Genomic DNA, 23,985 nt, shown 5'->3' with positions numbered 1-23,985 from the left:
AGTGTATTTAGACATATATAGTTACCCTGACAATGAAGGTTTAGATTCAGTAACATTTAATAGAAGACAGTCTTTGAAACACACAAAGATATGAGATAAGCTTGCAAATTGAATATTGAGATATGAGATAGATTTATTTTAGTATTTATTTTTTAGTTGTAGTTGGACACTATATCTTTATTTTATGTTTTTATTTTTATGTGGTGCTGAGGATAGAACTCAGGGCCTTGCATGTGTTAGGTGAGCTCTCTACCTCTGAGCCACAACCCCAAGCCTATAGGATAGATTTAAATTTTCTATAGTCATTCTTAATTTCTGAGCTCTACTCATGTTCATAGAAAACATTACTAGTTAATTTATTGTTTTTGCCATATTCTCAGATTTAAACTAACAATTCATAATTTCACCCTAAACATGAATGCAAGACCCTTTCCCATTCAAAGCTTCCTAATGCTGATGTAATAAATTACCATAAATTCTGTGACTTAGATACATTTTATTCATATACAGTGCATGAATGTAGAAGTAGTTATGACTGGGCTTGTAGAAGTGGTTATGACTGGGCTAACCAAAGGTGTCAATATGGGTTCCTTTTTCCTCCATAGAAGGAGCAGAACAATATCAAACAAGTGTAGCAGAATTTAACTGGTCATTTTGAATGAGTTACACCAAAGTGCTCAGGGGCCTGTTCATATTCTGAATTTTTATATTTGAAAGCTTGCTACGGTTGCTTTATTGCAAATCAATAAGAATGATAGGTAACAAAATGGCCCAAGCCAAGTGGCAGGAAGAAAAGACTTGAACATGAGTATGCACACTGATTTTGAAAGGTACAGCGGGTCTATTGGGATGACAGGTGGGATGGGGGTGGGCAGCAGGTTACACAGGTCACAGCCAAAGCTACGGGGCAGAAATGAAGTGCATAGGTCCTGGGCTCCCGATGCCCAAGAGCAACAGCTTATAGGCCCCCTCTTCCTGCTTCTGGCAGGTTCAGTTGAGTGGCACTCGGAGGTAGGAGGTGGGCACAGAGCCTTCACCTCCCTGTTTCTGCCGGACCCATGTCCAGCCATCGCCTTTGTCCTCTTCCATCAGACTGAGGTCCTCACCCTGGGTCATAGAGATGGTGCCCTCGCTGGACCCTGTTGTGGGGTCGGCCCAGGTCTCTGCATTAGAAAAACTTGAACAAACTAGCCAGAGACACCAGAGCAACTGATGTGCCCCCACCCCTCCACCCCCATGTGTTCTCACCTTCAGAGTGGTAAATGGACACACACTGGCCTATGGGTGATGCGGGCTCCTCAAAATCCTCATCACATGCCATGTACATAGGGGTTTCCTGGCCCTCTTCTGAGTGTGCTCTTCAGAGCAGTGTGGGGCAAGAAGGCAGATGGAGGCAGGTCCTCTGTGTCTCTCTGGCCATACCTGCTCTGGCCTCCTGGCTCACCTCTCCTTGTTGACCTGTGAAGCGTTTCTGCTACTGTCCCTGGGGACACTGGATGGGGGGTTGTGAGGACAGGTGTGCTGGCACTGGCTGTCCCCTAGGTTGCTTAGGACCCGGCTCTCAGCTTCTGCCAGCCAAGCCTTGGAGGATGAGATCACATCATCTCCAGGCCAGGGTTCAGAGGTGGCCCACCCTGCACCTGGATTCTTCCTGAGATCACCCAGGCACACCCAAGATGTTGATGAGAAACAACTGGATCCCTGTACCCCAGCCAGAAGTAACTTATCCAGGCTGGTGATGACTCTACCCCTCCCCAGGGCCTTCCCCTTACCTTGTACTTCTGTACTTCCAATTTCAGCCATTTGATGTGGCTCAGTGTTTCTGTGATCTGGGGCTCCAAGCTGGCAGGGTCACCCATCTGGGGTGTCTTCTCATAACACACTTCATTTTCTTCAGAGATTCCCTGGGGCAAGACGGTGAAGAAAGGAGTAGTGGGTGAAGGTGCTCACAGCAAGGAGCAAGGCCACACAATGATTAGAACTCAAATGCGGGGGCCAGACATGGTGGTGTCAGCTCAGGGGAGGCTGAAGTATTAGGGGTTGCTTAAGCCCAAGAGTTAGAGGCCAGCCTGGGCAATGTGGCCAAACCCACAAAAAAGAGCTCCAATGCTAGTAGGACTCACTGCCTGGGTTGGCATCTTGGATTGGCATTTCCTGGTGGTGTGAGCTTAGGCTATAGAGCACTATCTGCACCTTAACCTTGAAAATGGGAATAAATGCATGTGTTTGCCATGTGGGCTGTTGTGAGGACTGGTACAGTACTTGTACACAGCAAGTCCTAACACATACATATATATATATATATATATATATATATATATATATATATATATATATATATATATATATATATTGCTCTAGGGGGCTAAGAAGTAGCTCAATGTCAGAGCACTCCACTGGCAAGTGAAAGGCACTAGGTTTCATTGCCAGCACTGGAAATGGACAGGAAAGAAAGGAAACATAGTAAGAGAGTCAGAATCCTATCTGTGCTTATCATCTCTTAGAAAAACCTAAGATATCCAGGAAGTCCATGTGAAGTGAGTAGAGTAGAGGCTGGAGTACAGTGGATGTCCGTGATTCTAGCTGCGGTTCCTGTCATTAGTCTCCCATTCCCATCTCCTCTATCCATGTGGGTAGTGGGAGCTGTAGAGCACTAGTGGGATATGGCAGACCTCAGCTCAGCTTCCTTTCAGTCATTACCTGACCCATGTCACAGATGAAGAAACTGAGACATGAAATGTTATATCAAGCTGCCCATTACCTCCAGGAGCTGGAATTCATGAGCAGGCTGCCTTGACTCTAGGCACATACCCTGTACCTGCTGCTCCACCATAGAAACCCAGAAACCACCCAGTGGAGGATGCAACTTCACCCCCGTCTGTCCAAGAGGTAACTCGCAGACAGCAAACTAGAACTTGACCACCTCCTGGCAAGTGGCGAACATCATTCCTATTATGTGCAGGACTGGGAAGAGGAATTTGCTACTTGGGAGAAAGTGAGCAAAGATTTTCTTTTTAATCTGGCAGATTTTTATTTTTAATATTTAAATGTTTGAATTATTAAATAGTTAGCCATATGCTTTTGTTTCCTTTTAGCTCTCTAATGTGGTGGATAAGACTGCAAGGCTTCTTGATATTTTTTTCCCTTTTTTTTAAAGAGAGAGAGAGAGAGAGAGAATTTTAATATTTATTTTTTAGTTTTTGGCGGACACAACATCTTTGTTTGTATGTGGTGCTGAGGATCGAACCCGGGCTGCACCATGCCAGGTGAGCGCACTACCACTTGAGCCACATCCCCAGCCCCAAGGCTTCTTGATATTGAACCAGGTTTGCATTGTTGGGATAATGCCCAATTGATTATGTATTTTTTTCTTTAAAAAAATAACCTTTTTCCTTTCTAGTGAAGGAGACATAACACAAAATTTCCTCTTGTGATTACTATGTAGCATACAGTTCTGTGGCGTTAGATACCTGCACCCAACTAACACCACCATGCCATGTATTGTTTTGTAGTACATCAATAAATTTTCTTGCCAGGATTTTGTATCTAAAACCAGAAGTGAGGAAAAATGAGCTTGTAATTTCATTGACTTGAATTCTTGCTCACTGATCTGGGAACCCAGGTTCCCCAGCCTTCTAAATAAGCTGGCAGCTTTCACTCTGTTTGCTAGAAATCCTTGCATGGCAGTGAAGGCAACAGGTTCCTCCAGGCGCATGAAGAATCACCCATAAAACCTCCCTGCTGGTGTCTCTGTGACATTCTTGGGTGCTTTTGAGTGTAAATATTTTATGGTTACTTTTTGCCTGTGCTAGGCAAGCACTCTACTGCTGAGCACACCATTCCTTTAATATAACCCAGTGGCACTCTTCAGTCCCCTGCCCGGCCCCTCTGCTAGGCCCTACCTCTGATCCTCCTCCTTGTGCAGCTCCTGGTTGTGTTCTTCTAACTGACGCTGGAGCCGCTGTCTCTGCTGCTCCAGGGGCAAGTGGCTAAAATCCTCTGAAGCCACAGTCTGCAAGGGAAAGAGAGGGTTTAGTCTGGGATTCTGAAGCTGAAGCTTCCAGGCGCTGCACACTCCTGAGGATTCAAGTCCACCTTCCTCCCCTTCCAAATAACTTGGAAGAAGGTCATGGACAGAGTGAAGAAGGAGCGGGGCCCAGCTGGCTGCAGGAAGCAAGCCTACGGTCCACCACTTTGCTGATGGGAGGGCCAGTGCCCCCTCCTCCCACAGTCCTCACTTACCCCATGGCCTCCTGGAAGGATCTGGAAGGATGATAGCCACAGATTGACTGACTTACTGATCTCACTCAATAAGACCATAGACATAGCTGGGAAGGGAACCCACGAGGCAAGGCCAAGGACATGACACCCTCCAGGGGGAAGAGGGTTGGGGGGTGTGACTACCAGCTGGGTCCAGGAGGGGGCAGGCAAGGAGGAGGTGAGGGCAGAAAATCAAGATGGACAGAAGGATGAACATAAGTATGGATGCAGAGAAGCAAAAGCAAAAAAGAAATAAAAAAGTAGTAAGAAAATCCCAACTCAAGATGCATAACCACACAGAAAACACATGGAAGGGCAACACAAAACCTGAGAGGTAACAGGGAGGTCATTAGACTCAGAGAAAGAGGTCACACCTCTCCCTATCCCATCTCCTACATCCCTTGACTATTAGGTCTAGGGGCTGGAACAGGGATGCTATAGTCCACTGGGCTTTCTGGACTCAGTTTAGAAGGAGGTACAGGAGGCATTTGCATGAAGAAAGGCTTCAGACAAAGGCCAAAGTGGCATGCCACTCATAGAGGGCTGTGGAAGGCAGGAAAGGTCAGGGGTTACAGCTTAGGAGGAGAGGGCTGAACACCAGGATGGCTGGGGTCAGTGGGAGATATCTGAGGCATACTAGGGAGTCAGGGGCTGTCCAAGATATAAACCAGTGGTGTTAGGGTTTATTTCTGTTGCTGAAAACACATAAACAAAAAAAAATACCAAAACTATAGGGCATAAGGATCCATCAGCTGGATAGAGATCTGGGGTTAGGAGCACTCCTAAAAGACAGGAACACAAGCTGTCAGTCCATCACGAACTCCACCAGCAGATCTTCTCCCAGCATCCCAAGCATCAGCAGACAGATGCCACAGGACAACACCCTGCCCTCCTCAGCCTCAGGGGACTCCCAGGCCAATGTGCTGCTGACTTGCCTTCCTTCTGTCCAGCCCAGGCATGTAGCCAAGAGGAAAATTCTTACCCAGGACTCAGCATTCCTGTGGCTGGGCTCAACTCCTTAGGGCCTCAGCTGTCCCCACTCACTGTCTTCCCACACAAGATTCTGGGCCCCTACCTTGCTCTTCTTGCCAAAAGGCCAGCGCTTGGCACGACTATGGCCAGGGCCCTGGAACTTAGGCTCTCCATCTGAGAGGGTGTCCAGGACATTTTCTGAGTGTGCACAGATCACAGGCTGGCTGAAGTCTTCGAATTCTATGTCACCAGGGTGGGCATAACCTGACTTGTGCAGCTCTATGAGAACCTGGGTGTCCTGGGGGAAAGAACTGTGGGTGGCCAGTCAGGGGCAAGGCCCAGTGCCTAGTTTGGGAGATCCCCACAGTGCCCACACATTGGCCTACTCAGGCACCCACATTCTTGGCATCCACAGCATGGGCAACCACCTTCATGGCCTCAAAGCACTTGGTAATGATGAGTAACAACTGCAGTTCCGTCTCTGACAGCAGCCAGTACCCTGACTTACTGATCTCACTGAAGGTGGCTCTACCCTCATCCTTGTCCTGCAGTTTCTGTGGGGACAGGGAAAAGGCATGAAACACATGGGTGGAGGCAGATCAGGTATGAAGCACTCTGCAAATATGTTGGTGCCCTGACTGTCAGCTGCCCAGTGTGGTGGGGAAGACAGTCCAATATGGAGTACCCATACTCCTGTGGGTGGGGCTGCAACACAGGGCTGGGGGTTGAAAAGGTGACCCTTGCCTAGGGTCTCAGGAAAATCTTCTCAAAAGAGGGTACAATGAAACAGGGCTTTGAAGACAAAAAACAAAACAAAACAAAACAAAAAACAGAAGCAGCACAGATGATCCCAGCACCCACACTGGAATAGAGACTGGAAAAGGAGGCTGAAAGAGAAGGCAGTTGAGACCTAGATGTTGTTAGAGCTGGGGCCTTAGTAAAATGAGTACAAATTTCAAAGGGAAAGAAAGGCATCCCTGGAAGAAAGCTTGAGTCAATGCACAACTCACTGTTACTTCAGGTTTCCAATTCTATTCCAATTTAGGAATGGGGACATGGCAGCCGGCGTTTTGACATATGTGTGAGAGTTGGGCCTGGGAGCTTAGAGCACTCACATCAAATATCTTGGGCATCTGTGAAACACAGAAATGGGCCTGGTCTGTAGCTGGGCCGCATATTCATTCTTGCTTCCTTCTGCCACATAACTCCAAAGGTGGGCTTGCTGCTTGGCCTGAGGAATGCAAGGCAGAGGTAACTGCCAGATTCTGGCTATGTCCCACTCTGACCCCTCAAGCCTGTCACAGATCCCACATGCACCTTCTCCACATCGGCCTTGGTGGCATTGATATCCTGGTCTAGCCACTCAGCGGTCTGGGCTGCTTTCTCTGCCTCCCGGCAATCTTGCTCAAATTTATGTTTACTCTGTGGAAGAGACAGAAGCAGAAGGAAAGGGCCTCTATCCCCATTAGGGGAGGTGGGAAACCAAGGACTTTAGGGACTGGTGGGAAGTCATCCAGCAGATAGGGGTCCGCAGGTATGCTAGAAGCACTTGGGAGAGGAGCGTGCTGGCCAGAAAGAGGGGGCAACTTTATGGATGGGCCACCCTCACCCTGCTCATAGGCCAGAGCCACCCACAACCTGTGGAACTCACATTTTCAAGCTGTTTGAAGCCACTTTCCAGCTGCTGATGAGCCTGCCATCCTTCCTGGAAGTGCTATGGAAAGGAGGGTGAGAAGGCTCACAAGGGTTCTGGCAGGTGCCTTCGGCAAGTCCCAGGGAATGGGCACCGCACCATCTTCCTCTCCTGCTTCAACTCCTGTGAGTACTTGAGCAGCTCAGGACACACAAGCATGCTGAGGTTCTCAGCCACCAGTTCTTGCTGGCCTGCAACGTCATTCACCTCCTGGAGAATCTGTACAAAGGACTGCTTCTGGCTAAACCTGGGACTGGGGTCAGGAGGCTGGGATTAAGATTCTCCAGGAGCAGGATGCCCTAGGACCTGTTTACAGATGAGAAGGGATACACTCCAAACATTTATCCCCCAAACAGTTATAAGTTATGATCCATATCCCTTATCTCCAACCCTTGATTCAGAAGTGATTTAGAACTCAGATTTGGAGGGCTGGGGATGTGGCTCAAGTGGTAGCATGCTCGCCTGGCATGCGTGCGGCCCGGGTTCGATCCTCAGCACCACATACAAACAAAGATGTTGTGTCCACCGAAAACTAACTAACTAAATAAATAAATATTAAAAAATTCTCTAAAAAAAAAAAAAAAAAGAACTCAGATTTGGGGACTTTGGTAAAGGGGTATAATTCTTACACAACTTTTATGTGCCCCTAGTGGGGCTGGTGGCCACATTCTGTAATCAAACATCATAATCATATCTACAGTGAGAAGCAGTAGTACAGTCCATGGATTATCATTTATAGGATCCTTACACCTCTTCCCCACATAAACGGACCCCAAATTCCAAAGCTGCTCAAGTCCATTCAACAAAATGATGCAATATTTGCAAAGAACCTATGCCCATCTTCCCAGAGACCTTACAGTATCATTAGGTGATTTATATTACCTAATCCAATGTTGATGTCTTGGGCATAGTCATTGCACTGTATCATTTAGGAATTGATGACGCAGGAAAACAGGGTCTTGGTCTCCCGAAAGGCTGTAGGGGTGTTAAATGCAGCAAGGCACCTCCCTCATACAAATGTCCCCTAATCCTCCAGCTTCTGGAAAGTACAGCCAGTCTGGCCAGAGTCAAGGCCAGAAGGGCAGGGTTGGCAGCAGCTACTGGAGGGGGAAACCTCCTCAGAGCCGGGGGTCAGGCACCAAGTTCCCTGATTGGGAGTCCTCCAAAGAGAGACTTAGCTTCCCCATTAACCCCACTACACCTCCAAAAGAAATCCCACAGTGGGAGAGGAGGTGGAGATCTAGCTACCCTGCTGCACCCAGGAACCTAGGAATTCCACCGCCCCCAGAAAGGGGAGGGTTCCGAGGTGCAGCTGAGGCTTCCTTGCTGGGGTAAGAGGCGCCAAGGAGCGGCCCGCCCTCGGGTGGTGTATTGGAGAAGGGCCGGGAGGGGTCTGGGGCCAAGCCTCTCAGCCCTCTCCTGTTCCAGAAGCCTCCCTAGCTCCTACCTGTGGATTACAGACTGAAAAGCGCTCAGATTTGAGGGTCCCACGTGGGGCGGAGGATGACTAGAGGGTCCCCTCCCTCTCCTGATGGGACTTGCTCACGGCGGGCAGGGACCCAGGGGCCATAAGATGAGCTCCTGGCCTGACCAGGGCACTCAAAGTAGGTGACCTCGGCGGGTGCCCCAGCCTGGTCCTAGAACTCAACCCACCCGTGCCTCAGTTTCCCTTAGCCTGCAAGCTCTCCCTTAGCCTCGGGGTGCCCTGAGACTCGCTGTGAAACTCTGAGAGGGCAGAGGGCAAGAGGGAGGGGACCCAGGGGTCAGTGGAAGGCCAAGTGCCGAGGCCCCATTAAGGTACAGTGGGGACAAAGGGGAAAGTCTGCACTCCAGCAAGGTCTGGGTAGACCCAGAACTTCAGCCGGGTATACCCCACTCACCCACAACTCGGTGCCCCAATCCATCTGCTTGTGCTGTGGGAGACGCTGCCGCCACCACCACCGCCACCACCACCGCCACCTCTGGTCGCTGCCCGGGGGAGCCTGAGCCCTAGGAGGTGCACCCGTCCCCCCATTTACCCTTGCTACGTCCACTTTCCTCAAGTCATGCCCCCTGCAATGCTGGGACCCCATCCTGGAGCCCTGAGGTCTGGGGACCCCAGGGAGGTGGGTCCAACAGATGCTCCGCCCACTTCAATGACCATTGCCACCCTCCCACCCCGGACCGATCCCTTAAAGGACCCCCACCCATTTTCCAATCTCTGTGGCTGCTCTCATCCTGCCAGGTCGTCCCTGCTGCAGATGGTTCTTCTTTCCCCCCTTTCCCTCAATCGTTTCTTAAAGGGCCCAGGCACCAGAGAACCCCACTCCGTTGCAGGGAGAACCCAAGGTCACCTGGCTCTTGTCGGCTGACCCTGCTCCAGGCTTCTAATTCCCTGGGACCAAGTGATCCTGCCTCCAGAGACAGGGGTGTGCCACTGCAACTTTCTTTTCCTTCTTCAACCATGAAAAATCTGAATTCAAAATCTGAGGTATAGAGAGCCTAATAAAGGGAAGGATGGAAGGCATCAAATGTAGTTCATCTTTCTTGGTGTTGGTGCTTCCTTTGTTTGTCTCTTTGTTATGTGTCCCTGGGATTCCAGGACATCTCGCCAGCTAAGCCCTAAGCATATGCACTATCATGTCCGAGCTGTTCCTCCAACTGAAGCCAGAATTAAAAAAATAGGTAGTCAGTGTAGATAAATCGGACCAAGTTGAGAAAAACAGACCAAACCTGTTTGAAGACTCGCTTTGGGAGATTGAAATGTTAATTGCCCCAAAGCCTGGCCCATACTGCCCTTCCTCAAGAACTGTTAATAAAGCAACCCCTGAGCAGACAGGGACTGCTGATTAATTCACCCTGGGCTCCCCCACCCATGCCAGCCAAGATCACCCCTCTCCCATCCCTCCAACCCACCTATTTACCAGTTTCTGGGTTTCCCACAGGCATCTCTCAGTCAGCTATATGGAATAAAGGGAAGTCAACAAGATATAGGGGAAGAATGTAAAATAATAAAGAAAACTTTAGATGTATAAAAGAAATAGGATTTCCTCATCCCATGGATTCTGCCTTTTGGGTCCCTAATTCCTCTGGGTGGAAAGAAATCCGCCCTACTATTCTATAAATAAAGCTCCTTACTTTCTACTCTACACTAGCCTCAGTGTTTTTCTCTGGTGTTGGGACTTCAACATTTGAGGAAGCAGGACTTGTCAAAGTAATGGGTAACCAGTGGCATCACACTTCCTGCCATCATGGTTTTTCTTCTATGGAGGTTCAGTTCTGGCTGAGGAAGAAGGAATGGGCACTCACAACAATAAGACCAACCACATAGTGGGTAGGTTGTGCATTCTGAACTCTAGGAAGGGGAGATGGGTGGAAGTTGAGTTCAATTATGTGAGGTTCATCCCACCATGACTAATTAGTGAAACAAGACAACCCTAGCCCCTGATGCATGGGTCATCATCCTTAGTTTTCAATATTTCGAGGGTTGCCACATAGAGACGAAGTAAGTAAAGCATTCTTCAGGACAATATTTAGTATATTCCTACTCTTTAAACTATGCCTCTCTTTCTTTGGTGTTTCTTATTTTAAATTTTGCTGTGATAGAATTATAGCAGTTTTCTGAACATGGGGAATCATTCTACAAAATTATGGGAATTGAGAGTCTGTGTAGATTTGTGCATTTATAGGTGGTTGCTCTAATATGATTATGGCCCAGTGGACCCTTCAATTAGAATTTGGTATCAGGAGTCTTAACAGCATAAAATAATTTACCCTTCTTAGCCTGGAATGTAGCAAACACTGGATAATATCTTAAATGGAAGGGATATTTAAAGATCATATTGGTGCAATTTGGCAATATGATCAGTTACACCAATCAAAAAGTCAATTAATATTTCCTGATTGATGCGTTCTTATATAATACTGTGTATATATATATATATATATATATATATATATGCGTGTGTGTGTATACAACTACTATAGTAGTTGTAGATGGAGAGAATGCCTTTATTTTATTTATTTATTTTATGTGGTGCTGAGGATCAAACTGAATGCCTCACACATGCTAGGCAAAGGCTCTGCCACTGAGCTAAGGCCACATTCTGTTATATGACATTTTTATCAAACCATCTGCAATTGATTATTTCTATCAACAATCCCTGTTCTGATCAGTGTTAGGGGTCAAGTTGGCTAGGGTGTAGCCTCTATGTTTTGATGTGAGGTTATTTTACTAATATGATTAAAGTTTATCATCTGCTGACTTACAGGGTGATTATCTCAAGTAATCTGAGTATGCCTGATTTAATTTATTTAGAGGTCTGGGTACCAAAACTGAGGTTCCCATGGAGATCAAGCAAATCCACCTGAGATTAGTAACTTGTACTGATGCCTGAGTGTTGACCCTCCCCTTCTCATTGTCCTAGCTCATAAATTTTGTCCCAACAGTCACATAGATCATTTCCTCACAATAAATCTTTAATTTTTTTATTATTGACAGATATTTATTTTATTTATTTATATGTGGTACTAATGCTCTATTTGTGATCAAACTCTGGTTCATCGTGTAAAATTAATATATTTTAAATCAACTGGCAGACCTCATTATCTGAAATTATATTTTGTATTTGTCTAAAAAAAGTTAGAATTTCAAAAACAATATTTATTGAGTTTAACAAAATTTAGTTGAGTTAAATCCACTGTATTTTTGGCGTACTGCTCTTTTGGTCTACTAAAAATTTTTATTCACTATGTGATATTCTCTGATCAATGTTAAGGTAAATAAGATAAAGATCCTACTCTGAAGAACTTTCTATGAAAATATATTCATTAATTATTGTAATATAAATTGGAAAGTACATGAAACAATAGGCAGCTAAATTACTTCCTGATCTCTGATGAAGTTATTATTTCCCATTAGGGTGATGTAATATTCCCTCATATTAAATAATATAATTACTTCTCTATCCAGACCCAACCTTTGACTTCAGTGTTGAAGCAAGCCATGGAGGTACTTATAATATATTCAGCTATGTAGGGACACTTAACACAGACCTCATGTTCACTTCTTATTAACCAAGTTTATTCCATAATGATTGTGTGTCATGATATTTTTATCAAACCATCTGCAATTGATTATTTCCATCAACAATCCCTGATCATTTCAGTTGATATGAACCATATTTGAAACAGTCTTAAAGTTGAAAGGAGCACTAGCAAAGTCCATGAATCTTGTAAAAGACTTACTTGTATCACATATGATTTTTTAGTATTACCAGCATATAACTTAGAAATGAGAGAGAGTGGAGGAGAATTAGTTCAAAAATCACTAATAACTTTTATTTTATTCATCTTCAGGGAAGAGAAATTGGATTTAATATTATCTGCTCTTGGAATATCAGTTTTCCTGCATAAGATTCATTATTATAATAAATGGGTTATTAGACTATGGGAAAATTATTAAGATATCCCCTACCAGATATTGTACTACTAATTTAGCATGACAATTTGGGGTATTTATTTCCCCCTTTTAAAAAATTAAAAAGAAAAAAAATATTTTAATATGGAAAGCATAATTATAATAATATTTTTTAAAATATTTAAAATTTAAAAACCCATGGTGAGAAATATTGACAAAGTGGTAAAAATAAAAACAACTTGAAAACATACGTAATATTCATTGAAATTTATTTTATGTCAGAATAATTATACTTAAATTGACATGTTAATATATATTCACCAGAGAAACTTTCCAAATACCAATTTCTCTTTATTTCCAAATGTTTATAGATGTATAAGTTTCAGTAGTCTCTCTATAGCATAAGTTTCAGACTGATTGCTAATTTGGTTTTAGTGAAGAAAATGTATTTAGAATCAAGAAAATTGAGTTATCCTTATAAAGATAGGATTTGCCTGTAACTTTCTATATGACCTTAAGCAAGATTTGACTTCCAATTTTGTCCATTTATTTGTATTTGTGAACATGGATTTTTTTTATCATTCAGTTCATTATCTTTTTAATTGTGTGCATATTGAATTATAGAACACTGAAGTAAAAATCCACTGAGAACTGTAGTATTTAAAATATTATTTTGTTATGATATAATTAAATGTGTGTGCATGTGTGTGCACGCATGTGCATGTATAAGCTACATTTTTCTATGCTTAAAGGTTTTCCTTTAAACATTAATTCTAACAATATTCTCATAACATATCTCTTGAACATGTCAATTTCATGATAAAATGTCTCCTGTAATAAAATTCCAGTACATAAATCCTACTATTTTTTTTAGTCAGATTTCCATCACTATGAGCAAAATACCTCACAAAAACAACTTAGAGATTTAATAGTTCATGGCATCACTTTTTTAACTTTATTTATTTATTTTTATGTGGTGCTGAGGATCAAACCCAGGGCCTTGCACATGCGAGGGGAGCACTGTACCGCTAAGCCATAATACCAGCCCCAATTTTTCTTATATATCTACACATATATAACAATTTTTATTATTTGCTTATTTATTAAGTGCTGGAAGCTTCATTTTTAAAAAATTACCTGTGGCACTAAAAACAGTAGACCATCACAGGAAACTAAATAGTTTCTCTTGTCCCTGTTGGCACCTCCAACTCTTTACTGAATGCTGAATAGTATTTTGCCAGGTATCCTATGTTGATCTAGGTAGAGTTACAATATTAAACTTGAATTTTTGTCCACATATTCTGATTAACCTTATTTTTTTTTTTTTTTGCATTTTCCAGGTCCTTGTATGTTTTTATAAAATAAATAGGAGAAATGCATTTATAAAGCTATGTACATTATGTCAGTGTAGTAATACTTTGAAAATACAAATGTTTTTAAATATTTGTGGTATTTACTCAAAATTATTTAATTTATTATCTTATTAATTAATGTATTTATATATGTTGAAACTATCATTGACTGATTGGAAATAAATAACTACAAAATATACTCATTATTTTTGGTGATTAAGTTCTGTATAGTCACCACAAATGTTCAATTTGAGAACATGGAAGTATTGTTCTTGTGGGAAATACATGTTTAATTTTTTGAGGACCTTTATCACCATTTTCATCAACAGATCATGACCTAAGCTTGAATTATGTGTTTTATTTATAAGCAAGTCATTTAATGTATATCATTGATTAATTAATACTGAACTTGTTCCTAAACTGTTACAATTCACTCACATACAACGTTTATATAATACACATATATTTTCTATATGGCACATCACCCTTTTGCATACAAACAATAGACAACTTGAAAACAATAAGGAAAAATGCAAAAAATGTGAAAAATAGTACTTTACTGCAAAATTATATTTATTTAATGTAGTGAAGGTTAAATAAGACAGCAGAGTGTTACAACATTGCCTTTGCTGAGAAGTTGCTTACCAGGTGGCTGGAATTTTTTGCTGCCTTGTGTATTGATTTTTCAGTTTACAAATAAAGCATCATATGTAAACACATTTTCTAATTTATAATCCATAAAAAATGAAGGTTGACTATATTTATTTATATTTACTTGCATTTATCAAATTATTTAATATTTCTTATTATATAATATAAAATGCTTGAAAATAAAACTTATTATCAATATGTATTGTAAAAAATTCAAATGATTTTAAAAATGGAATTCTCCCAAATATTTATTTAAAAAATTTAATATAAATCAAGGTAGATTATTGTAATTATAACAAAAACAATTCTGTTATAAGAAAAACTTATTAGCAACTAACTGCCAGTCTGTTGAGATTTTGTTAACTATTATCAACTTTCATATATTTTTCTTTATCATGTAGATTTTCTTCACAGCTTTACCCCAATTACTATTGGAACAATTATGTTATTGTAGTAAATCTCCATTTACTCTACAATGTGTTTTAATCAAAACAAATTAAAAACAGCATTTTGTACATTATCTGTCAACATAATGAAATTCTCTAATTCATTGACAGTTCAGGTTACACATTGCTGTCTTTTGTTATAATAGGGATTATCAAATTTTTCTACAAAGATATTTTATCAATGTATTTCCTACTTTCATTGAATAAAATCTTCCAATGCTTCATACTTCCAAGATTTTAAAAATAAATCATCTATTAGAGATAAGTGGAAAGGTGTTTGGTTTTATTTTTATGATTACTATTAATAGGTTTATCATGGAAAAGATGACCCTTAACAACAAAACTCAGAATTACCAGATGTCGAATTAACAAATTTATAAAAAAAATCCTAAAACATCATGGTACTGGTACCAAAACAGGCGGGTGGACCAATGGTACAGAATAGAGGACACAGAGACTAATCCACAAAGTTACAACTATCATATATTTGATAAAGGGAATAAAAGCATGCAATGGAGGAAGGATAGCATCTTCAACAAATGGTGTTGGGAAAACTGGAAATCCATATGCAACAAAATGAAACTGAATCCCCTCCTCTCGCCATGCACAAAAGTTAACTCAAAGTGGATCAAGGAGCTTGATATCAAATCAGAGACTCTGCGTCTGATAGAAGAAAAAGTTGGCTACGATCTACATATTGTGGGGTTGGGCTCCAAATTCCTTAATAGGACGCCCATAGCACAAGAGTTAATAACAAGAATCAACAAATTGGACTTACTCAAACTAAAAAGTTTTTTCTCAGAAAGAGAAACAATAAGAGAGGTAAATAGGGAGCCTACATCCTGGGAACAAATCTTTACTCCTCACACTTCAGATAGAGCCCTAATATCCAGATTATACAAAGAACTCAAAAAATTAAACAATAAGATAACAAACAACCCAATCAACAAATGGGCCAAGGACCTGAACAGACACTTCTCAGAGGAGGACATACAATCAATCAACAAGTACATGAAAAAATGCTCACCATCTCTAGCAGTCAGAGAAATGCAAATCAAAACCACCCTAAGATACCATCTCACTCCAGTAAGACTGGCAGCCATTATGAAGTCAAATAACAACAAGTGCTGGCAAGGATGTGGGGAAAAGCGTACTCTTGTACATTGCTGGTGGGACTGCAAACTGGTGCGGCCAATCTGGAAAGCAGTATGGAGATTCCTGGGAAAGCTGGGAATGGAACTACCATTTGACCCAGCTATTGCCCTTCTCGGACTATTCCCTGAAGACCTTAAAAGAGCGTACTACAGGGATACTGCCACATCGATGTTCATAGCAGCACAATTCACAATAGCTAGACTGTGGTACCAACCCAGATGCCCTTCAATAGATGAATGGATAAAAAAATGTGGCATTTATACACAATGGAGTATTACGCAGCACTAAAAATTGACAAAATCATGGAATTTGCAGGGAAATGGATGGCATTAGAACAGATTATGCTAAACGAAGCTAGCCAATCCCTAAAAAACAAATGCCAAATGTCTTCTTTGATATAATGAGAGCAACTAAGAACAGAGCAGGGAGGAAGAGCAGGAGGAAAAGATTAACATTAAACAGAGACATGAGGTGGGAGGGAAAGGGAGAGAAAAGGGAAATTGCATGGAAATGGAAGGAGACCCTCATTGTTATACAAAATTACATATAAGAGGTTGTGAGGGGAATAGGAAAAAAAAACAAGGAGAGAAATGAATTACAGTAGATGGGGTAGAGAGAGAAGATGGGAGGGGAGGGGATGGGGGATAGTAGAGGATAGGAAAGGCAGCAGAATACAACAGACACTAGTATAGCAATATGTAAATCAATGGATGTGTAACCGATGTGATTCTGCAATCTGTATACGGGGTAAAAATAGGAGTTCATAACCCAATTGAATCAAAGTGTGAAATATGATATGTCAAGAACTATGTAATGTTTTGAACAACCAACAATAAAAATTAAAGGAAAAAAATACAAAATTTATCATTTCTCTTTCTACTACTTCAATATGGGCTTCAAAAAATTGCCCACTCATAAAATATCCTGAAGGACAATATTTGCTTATTCTTTTCAATTGAGCTGAATTCTGTCATGATAAAAAATAGTCCACAATATAAAAAAACACATAATTTGGCTCTTAATCTGGCACTTATTCCATTTCTTAAAACTGAGAAACAGATTGTCAATATTTTTATGCAACTTGTAACAAAGGTAAATTAACAACTCTATAATTAAATAGATGCTCAAAGAAGTCAAGAGAAGACAACAGAATTTCTTCAATATTTAAGATAATATATAAAACTAGCTGGAGACAGTGGCAAATGACTATAATCCCAGCAACTCAGGAGGCTGAGATAGGAGGAGGCCAAGACAGGAGGAGGCCAGCCACAGCAATTTAGCAAGACACTGTCTAAAAAAATGCTGGGTATATGGTTTATTGGAAAAATGTCTCTAGGTTTCAATCTCCAGTATGTATCTATATTTTCATGAATGTATACATTCTGAGGAATAAAGATATAATAAATGGCAGTGTGTGCTTAGCATATGGAAAATCCTAGATTCAATCACCAGCACTAAAAAAAATATTCTGGCTTGCTTTATTAACTTTGCAACTCTTAAAGGTTATTTTCTCCTCTCCAATTTGTCTTTCTTCTTCTGTTCTTGTAATATAATTTCTTCTTAGTATCACATATGTGGAATGCAACATAGGAAACATGCATATCCAACTCTCGAATAACTTAAGTTTACAATTTAAAAACCTATGATAAATAAAAAGCAAAGAAACTTTTGTGCTTTAAGTCTTCATGGAGTAACAAGGAACAGAGTTACCCTACTGCTATGAAAAACTGAAATTTAGATAAAATATGTTACATAACAGTTTTCAAAAGGACAGTGAACACTTAGAAAATGGAAACAGATGAGGTAAATTTTCTGACTGCCCAGTGTACTACCTGAAGGCAAGCAATTTCCAAGAGCATATAATAGAGGGAGAACAGAAATAGAACCCAAGACTCTAGTTGAGCCCATTCAAAACAGAGATGCTAGCATTTCCAGGATTAAGTACCAGAGGGGCAGAACTGCATAAAGCTATGTCTCTCACAAAGTCTTCAGACTGACTACTGCTAAATGCATTTGTGTAAGGTAACCAAAGCCAGATAAACAGGTAACAGAAAGAAGTAGGTAGAAGTAGGCAGCAGCCCCCTGAAAAGGTGTCAAGAATAAAGAAGAGTTTTCTTTTGCTAAGGCAAAGTGGAAAGTCCTAAATACAAATCATATCCTTAAATTCTTATCATGAAGTCTGAAAGATACACATTCCTCTCAGCATACTCCTCTTCTTTTCTGTTACAGAGCAAGACTCAAGGATTTTCAGGGCAAAATGGAAGGGCTATGGACAGCTGGAATAAGTGTTAAGCTGAATGGCACAGATGCTTCAGATCCCAGTGTAAATTCCAGACCAAAGATCTAGAAACAAAAGATAATACTATATTCCCCACACTTCCTAGGTCACACTTTTTAAAATTTTTTTATTAGTTGCTCAAGACAATACAATGATCTTGACATATCATACATTGGATTCAAATGGGGTATGAAATCTTATTTTTCCACGTGTACAGATTGAAGAATCGCATTGGCTATACAGTCACGTATATACATACAGCAATACTAGTGTCTGCTGTATTCTGCTCCCCTTCCTATTCCCCCTCCCCTCCCATCACCTCTCTCTACCCAATCTACTGTGACACATTTCTCTCTCTTTTTCTTTTTTTTCTTCCCCCTCACACCATCATATATGTAATTTTGTGTAACAATGAGGGTCTCCTTCCATCTTCCATACAAATCCCTTTCTCCCTCCCATTCCCTCCCACCTCTCATCCCTGTTTAGTGGTAATCTTCTTCTCATGCTCTTCCTCCCTACTCTGTTTTGAGTCACCCCCCCTTATATCAAAGAAGACATTTGGCATTTGTTTTTTAGGGATTGGCTAACTTCACTTAGCATAATCTTCTCTAATGCCATCCATTTCCCTGCAAATGCCATGATTTTGTTATTTTTTAGTGCTGAGTAATATTCCATTGTGTATAAATGGCACTTTTTATCCATTCATCTATTGAAGGGCATCTAGGTTGGTTTCACAGTCTAGCTATTGTAAACTGTGCTGCTATGAACATTGATGTAGCTGTGTCCCTGTAGTATGTTCTTTTTAGGTCTTTTGTGTATAGTCTGAGAAGGGGAATATCTGGGTCAAATGGTGGTTCCATTTCCAGATTTCCAAGGAATCTCCATCCTGCTTTCCAAATTGGCTGGACCAATTTGGAGTCCCACCAGCAATGTAGAAGTGTACCTATTTCCCCACATCCTCGCCAGGACTTGTTATTGTTTGACTTCATAATGGCTGCAATTCTTACTGGAGTGAGATGGTATCTTAGAGCGTTTAAATTTGCATTTCTCTGACTGCTAGAGATGGTGAGCATTTTTTTTGTGTGTGTGTAATTGTTGATTGATTGTATATCCTCCTCTGAGAAGTGTCTGTTCAGGTCCTTGGCCCATTTGTTGATTGGGTTATTTGTTCTCTTGTTGTTTAATTTTTTGAGTTCTTTGTATACTCTGGAGATTAGGGCTCTATCTGAAGTGTGAGGGGTAAAAATTTGTTCCCAGAATGTAGGCTCCCTATTTACCTCACGTATTATTTCTCTTGCTGAGAAAAAAAAAAACTTTTTAGTTTGAATACATCCCATTTGTTGATTCTTGATTTTAACTCTTGTGCTATAGCTGTCCTATTAAGGAATTTGGAGCCCGACCCCACGAGATGGAGATTAGGGCCCACTTTTCTTCTATTAGACTCAGAGCCTCTGGTTTGATTCCTAGCTCCTTGATCCATTTTTAGTTAACTTTTGTGCATAGTGAGAAAAAGGGATTCAATTTCATTTTGTTGCATATGGATTTCCAGTTCTCCCAGCACCTTTTGTTGAAGATGCTATCCTTTCTCCATTGCATGCTTTTAGCACCTTTGTCTAATATAAGGTAGTTGTAATTTTGTGGATTGGACTCTGCATACTCTATTATGTACCATTGGTCTACCCTCCTGTTTTGGTACCAGTACCATACTGTTTTTTTGCTACTGCTCTGTATTATAGTTTAAAATCTGGTATCGCTATACAACCTGTTTCACTCTTCCTGCTTAAAATTGCTTTAGCTATTCTGAGTATTTTATTTTTCCAGATGAATTTCATAATTGCTTTTTCTATTTCTATGAGGAATGCCATTGGGATTTTGATTGGCATTGCATTGAACCTATAGAGTACTTTTGGTAAAATGGCTATCTTAATGATATTAATTCTGCCTATTCATGAACAAGGTATATCTTTCCATCTTCTAAAGACTTCTTCTATTTCTCTCTTTAGGGTTCTGTAGTTTTCATTGTATAGGTCTTTCACCTCTTTTGTTTGGTTGATTCTCAAGTATTTTATTTTTTTTTGAGGATATTGTGAATGGGGTGGTTATCCTCATTTCCATTTCAGAGGATTTGTCACTGATATACAGGATGCCTTTGATTTATGCGTGTAGATTTTATATCCTGCCATTTTGCTGAATTCATTTTCTAGTTCTAGAAGTTTCTGGTAGAACCTTTTGGGTCTGCTAGGTATAGGATCATGTCATTCGCAAATAGTGCTAAGTTAAGTTCTTCTTTTCCTATCTTTATGCCTTTAATTTCTTTCATCGCATTGCTCTGGCCAGTGTTTTGAGAACTATGTTGAATAGAAGTGGTGAGAGAGGGCATCCCTGTCTTGTTCCAGATTTTAGAGGGAATGACTTCAATTTTTCTCCATTTAGAATACTGCTTGCCTGAGGCTTAGCATAAATACCTTTTAAAATGTTGAGGTAAGTTCCTGTTATCCCTAGTTTTTCTAGTATTTTGAACATAAAGGGATGGTGTATTTTGTCGAATGCTTTTTCTGTCTATTGAGATGATCATATGGTTCTTATCTTTAAGTCTATTGATGTGGTGAATTACATTTATTGATTTCTGCATATTGAACCAGGCTTGCATCCCAGGGATGAATCCTGCTTGATCATGGTGCACGATCTCTTTTATATGGTTTTGTATTCGATTTGCCAGAATTTTATTGAGGGTTTTTGCATCTATGTTCATTAGAGATATTGGTCTGTAGTTTTCTTTCTTTGAGGTGTCTTTGTCTGGTTTAGGAATCAGGGTGATGTTGACCTTGTAAAATGAATTTGGAAGAGCTCCCTCTTTTTCTATTTCCTGAAATAGCTTGAAAAGTATTGGTATTAGTTCTTCTTTAAAGGTTTTGTATCCATACAGTCCTGGGCTTTTCTTGGTTGATAGACTTTTGATGGCTTCTTCTATTTCCTCAGTTGATATTGGTCTGTTTATGTTGTTTATATCCTCCTGACTCAATCTGGGCAAATCATATGACTTAAGAAATTTAACGATGCCTTCACTATCTTCTATTTTATTGGAGTATAAGGTTTCAAAAATAATTTCTAATTATCTTTGGTATTTCTGTAGTGTCTGCTGTGATATTGCCTTTTTCATCCCATGTGCTAGTAATTTGAGTTCTCTCTCTTCTTTTCTTCGTTAGACGGCTAAGGGTCTGTCAATCTTATTTATTTTTTCAAAGAACCAACTTTTAGTTTTGTCAACTTTTTCAATTGTTTCTTTTATTTCAATTTCATTGATTTCAGCTCTGATTTTAATTATTTCTTGCCATCTATTACATTTGCTGTTGTTTTGCTCTTCTTTTCTAGGGCTTTGAGATGAATTGTGAGATCATTTATTTGTTGGTTTTTTCTTTTTCTTTTTTTTTCTTGAGGAATGAACTCCAAGCAATGAATTTTCCTCTTAGAACTGCTTTCATTGTGCCCCATAGATTCCGATATGTTGTGTCTGTGTTTTCATTTATCTCTAAGAATTTTTTAATTTCCTCCTTGATGTCTTCTGTAACCCATTGATCATTCAGTAACATATTGTTCATTCTCCAAGTGATGTAGGATTTTTCCTTCCTTCTTTTATCATTGATTTCCAGTTTTATTCCATTATGATCAGATAAGATGCATGGTATTATCTCTACTCCTTTATAATTGCTAAGAGTTTCCCTATGGCATAATATATGGTCTATTTTTGAGAAAGATCCATGTGCTGCTGAGAAAAAAAGTATATCCACTTGATGATGGTTGATATATTCTATATATGTCAATTAAGTCTAGGTTATTAATTTTGTTATTGAGTTCTATAGTTTCTTTATTCAAATTTTCTTTGGAAGATCTGTCTAGTGGTGAGAGAGGTGTGTTGAAGTCACCCATAATTATTGTGTTGTGGTCTATTTGTCTCTTGAACTTGAGGAGAGTTTGTTTTATGAACATATTTTTGGGGGCATATATATTGATGATTGTTATATATTGTTGGTGAATGGTTCCCTTTAACAGTATATAGTGTCCATCTTTATCCCTTTGATTAACTTAGGCTTGACGTCAATTTTATTTGATATGAGTATGGCCACCCGTGCTTGCTTCCGAGGTCCACATGAGTGGTATGATTTTTCCCAACCTTTCTCCTTCAGCCTGTGTCTTTTCCTATCAGATGAGTCTCCTGAACATAGCATAGGTTGGAACTGATTTTTTAATCCAGGTTACTATCCTATGTTGCTTAATTGGTGAGTTTAAGCCATTAATGTTTAGCGTTACTATTGATATATGGTTTGTACTTCCAGTCATGTTTGTTTATTTTTTTATTCATTTAATTTGGTTTGTTTTTCCTCTTTGATTAGTTTTTTCCCCCTTTACTGAGGTAATTCCCACTGATGGTTTTGGTTGTTGTTTTTCATTTCCTCTTCGTGTAGTGTTTTGCCCAAAATGCTTTGCAGTGTTTGGATTCACTCGCGTCTGAGCCACGTTGCAGCCCCTGAGATGTTCAAACTCTTCTCTTAGGTTTCATTGTAGCCCAACTTCCCTGAACTTTCCTGACAAGACAGCATCTGGTCGTTCAGAACTCGCTCATTGCAAGCACAGCGGCATAGGTCATGGGAGTGCTACCTCCCTATCCGCTGCCATGTTCCAACCTCACACTTTTTAAAAAATGTTTAATAATCATCCACTATTTTATCATAAGAAAAAATATAAATTGTGTTTTAGGTTAACCCAAGATAAAGTAAGGTTTGTAATACGAGAAGATCCTAATCTCTTATGTGCCCATATACAATTTAAAAAATCTCAAAGAAAGAACACATTTAAGACTTTGTGCAGGGCAGTAGGGTGCTTCTCTAATATGCATGATGTACTTGGTTCAATCCTCAGCACAGGAACAAAAGAAAACATTTAATGGGGCTGGGGGTATAACTCAGTGGTTGAGCATTTGCCTCACATACCCAAGGACCTGAGTTTGATCTCCATCAATCACATAAAATAAAGGTATAAAATGATTACCACTGACCAAAAATGTCTTGTGTTGGTAGACCAGATATTTCAGAATTGCTGGACAGGGCAGTTGTTCTCAAAGTTCCTGTTGCATCACATCACCTGGAGGGCTTTTCAGAACACTGCTGGGACATGTCCCCAGAGTCCGATGTAATAATAAAATCTAGAGGTTTTAATTTCATGTGATTTTGTTAGTTTGCTGAATCACTTTTTGAGCACTATTTGGTAGGATGCTTACTGAAATCCTAGGTTGCACCTTGGACGTACCCAAAATCTTTTTTTTTTTTTTTTTTTTTTAATTTTGGACCTTTATTTTTATACAAGGGATCTGCTATCTTACAAGTCTTTAAAGAAGTACATTATCAACTTAGTGAGCTACCATCTTGAAAAGAAAGACAACTGTTTTTAATTTTTTTTGGTAGTAGTAGACAGATGCCTTTAGTCTATTTTTATGTGTTTAGTTTTATGCTGAGGATTGAACCCAGTTCCTCATGCATGCTTGGCAAGAGCTCTGCCACTGCGCTACAGCCCAGCCCCATATTGGTATTATTACAACTTGAATTTATGATAAAAAAGACATCCCTGCACTATGTCAAATTTGATCATGCATTGGATGTCAGAGACAAAACTCAAAACCATCCCAGACACACTACTGAATTCCTTTGAGCTAGTTACTTGGGTGTTATGAATCTCACATTTAGAGAATGAGAAGTTATCTCTGCCTTGCTAATATCAATGTTATT

At 40.3% G+C, this 23,985-nt stretch overlaps 1 protein-coding gene across 1 annotated transcript; it reads right to left on the bottom strand.

The window, feature by feature from the left end:
- Positions 1–990: 990 nt before the first annotated feature.
- On the bottom strand, positions 991–8,997 carry LOC114079860 (cdc42-interacting protein 4-like). Its single transcript, XM_071601274.1, is given in 16 exon segments — positions 991–1,139; positions 1,249–1,358; positions 1,445–1,581; positions 1,773–1,882; positions 1,885–1,904; positions 3,903–4,012; positions 4,243–4,325; positions 4,328–4,400; positions 5,336–5,530; positions 5,631–5,786; positions 6,348–6,394; positions 6,397–6,463; positions 6,550–6,654; positions 6,884–6,946; positions 7,025–7,192; positions 8,806–8,997. Coding segments are annotated over 16 exon segments (1,785 nt in total).
- Between the last annotated feature and the right edge of the window lie 14,988 nt (positions 8,998–23,985).

This window comes from Marmota flaviventris, chromosome 14 (assembly GCF_047511675.1).
Source record: "Marmota flaviventris isolate mMarFla1 chromosome 14, mMarFla1.hap1, whole genome shotgun sequence".
Lineage (NCBI taxonomy): Eukaryota > Metazoa > Chordata > Mammalia > Rodentia > Sciuridae > Marmota > Marmota flaviventris.
Note: the sequence above shows the minus strand (reverse complement) of the source record. Positions and strands in the feature narration are given on the sequence as shown.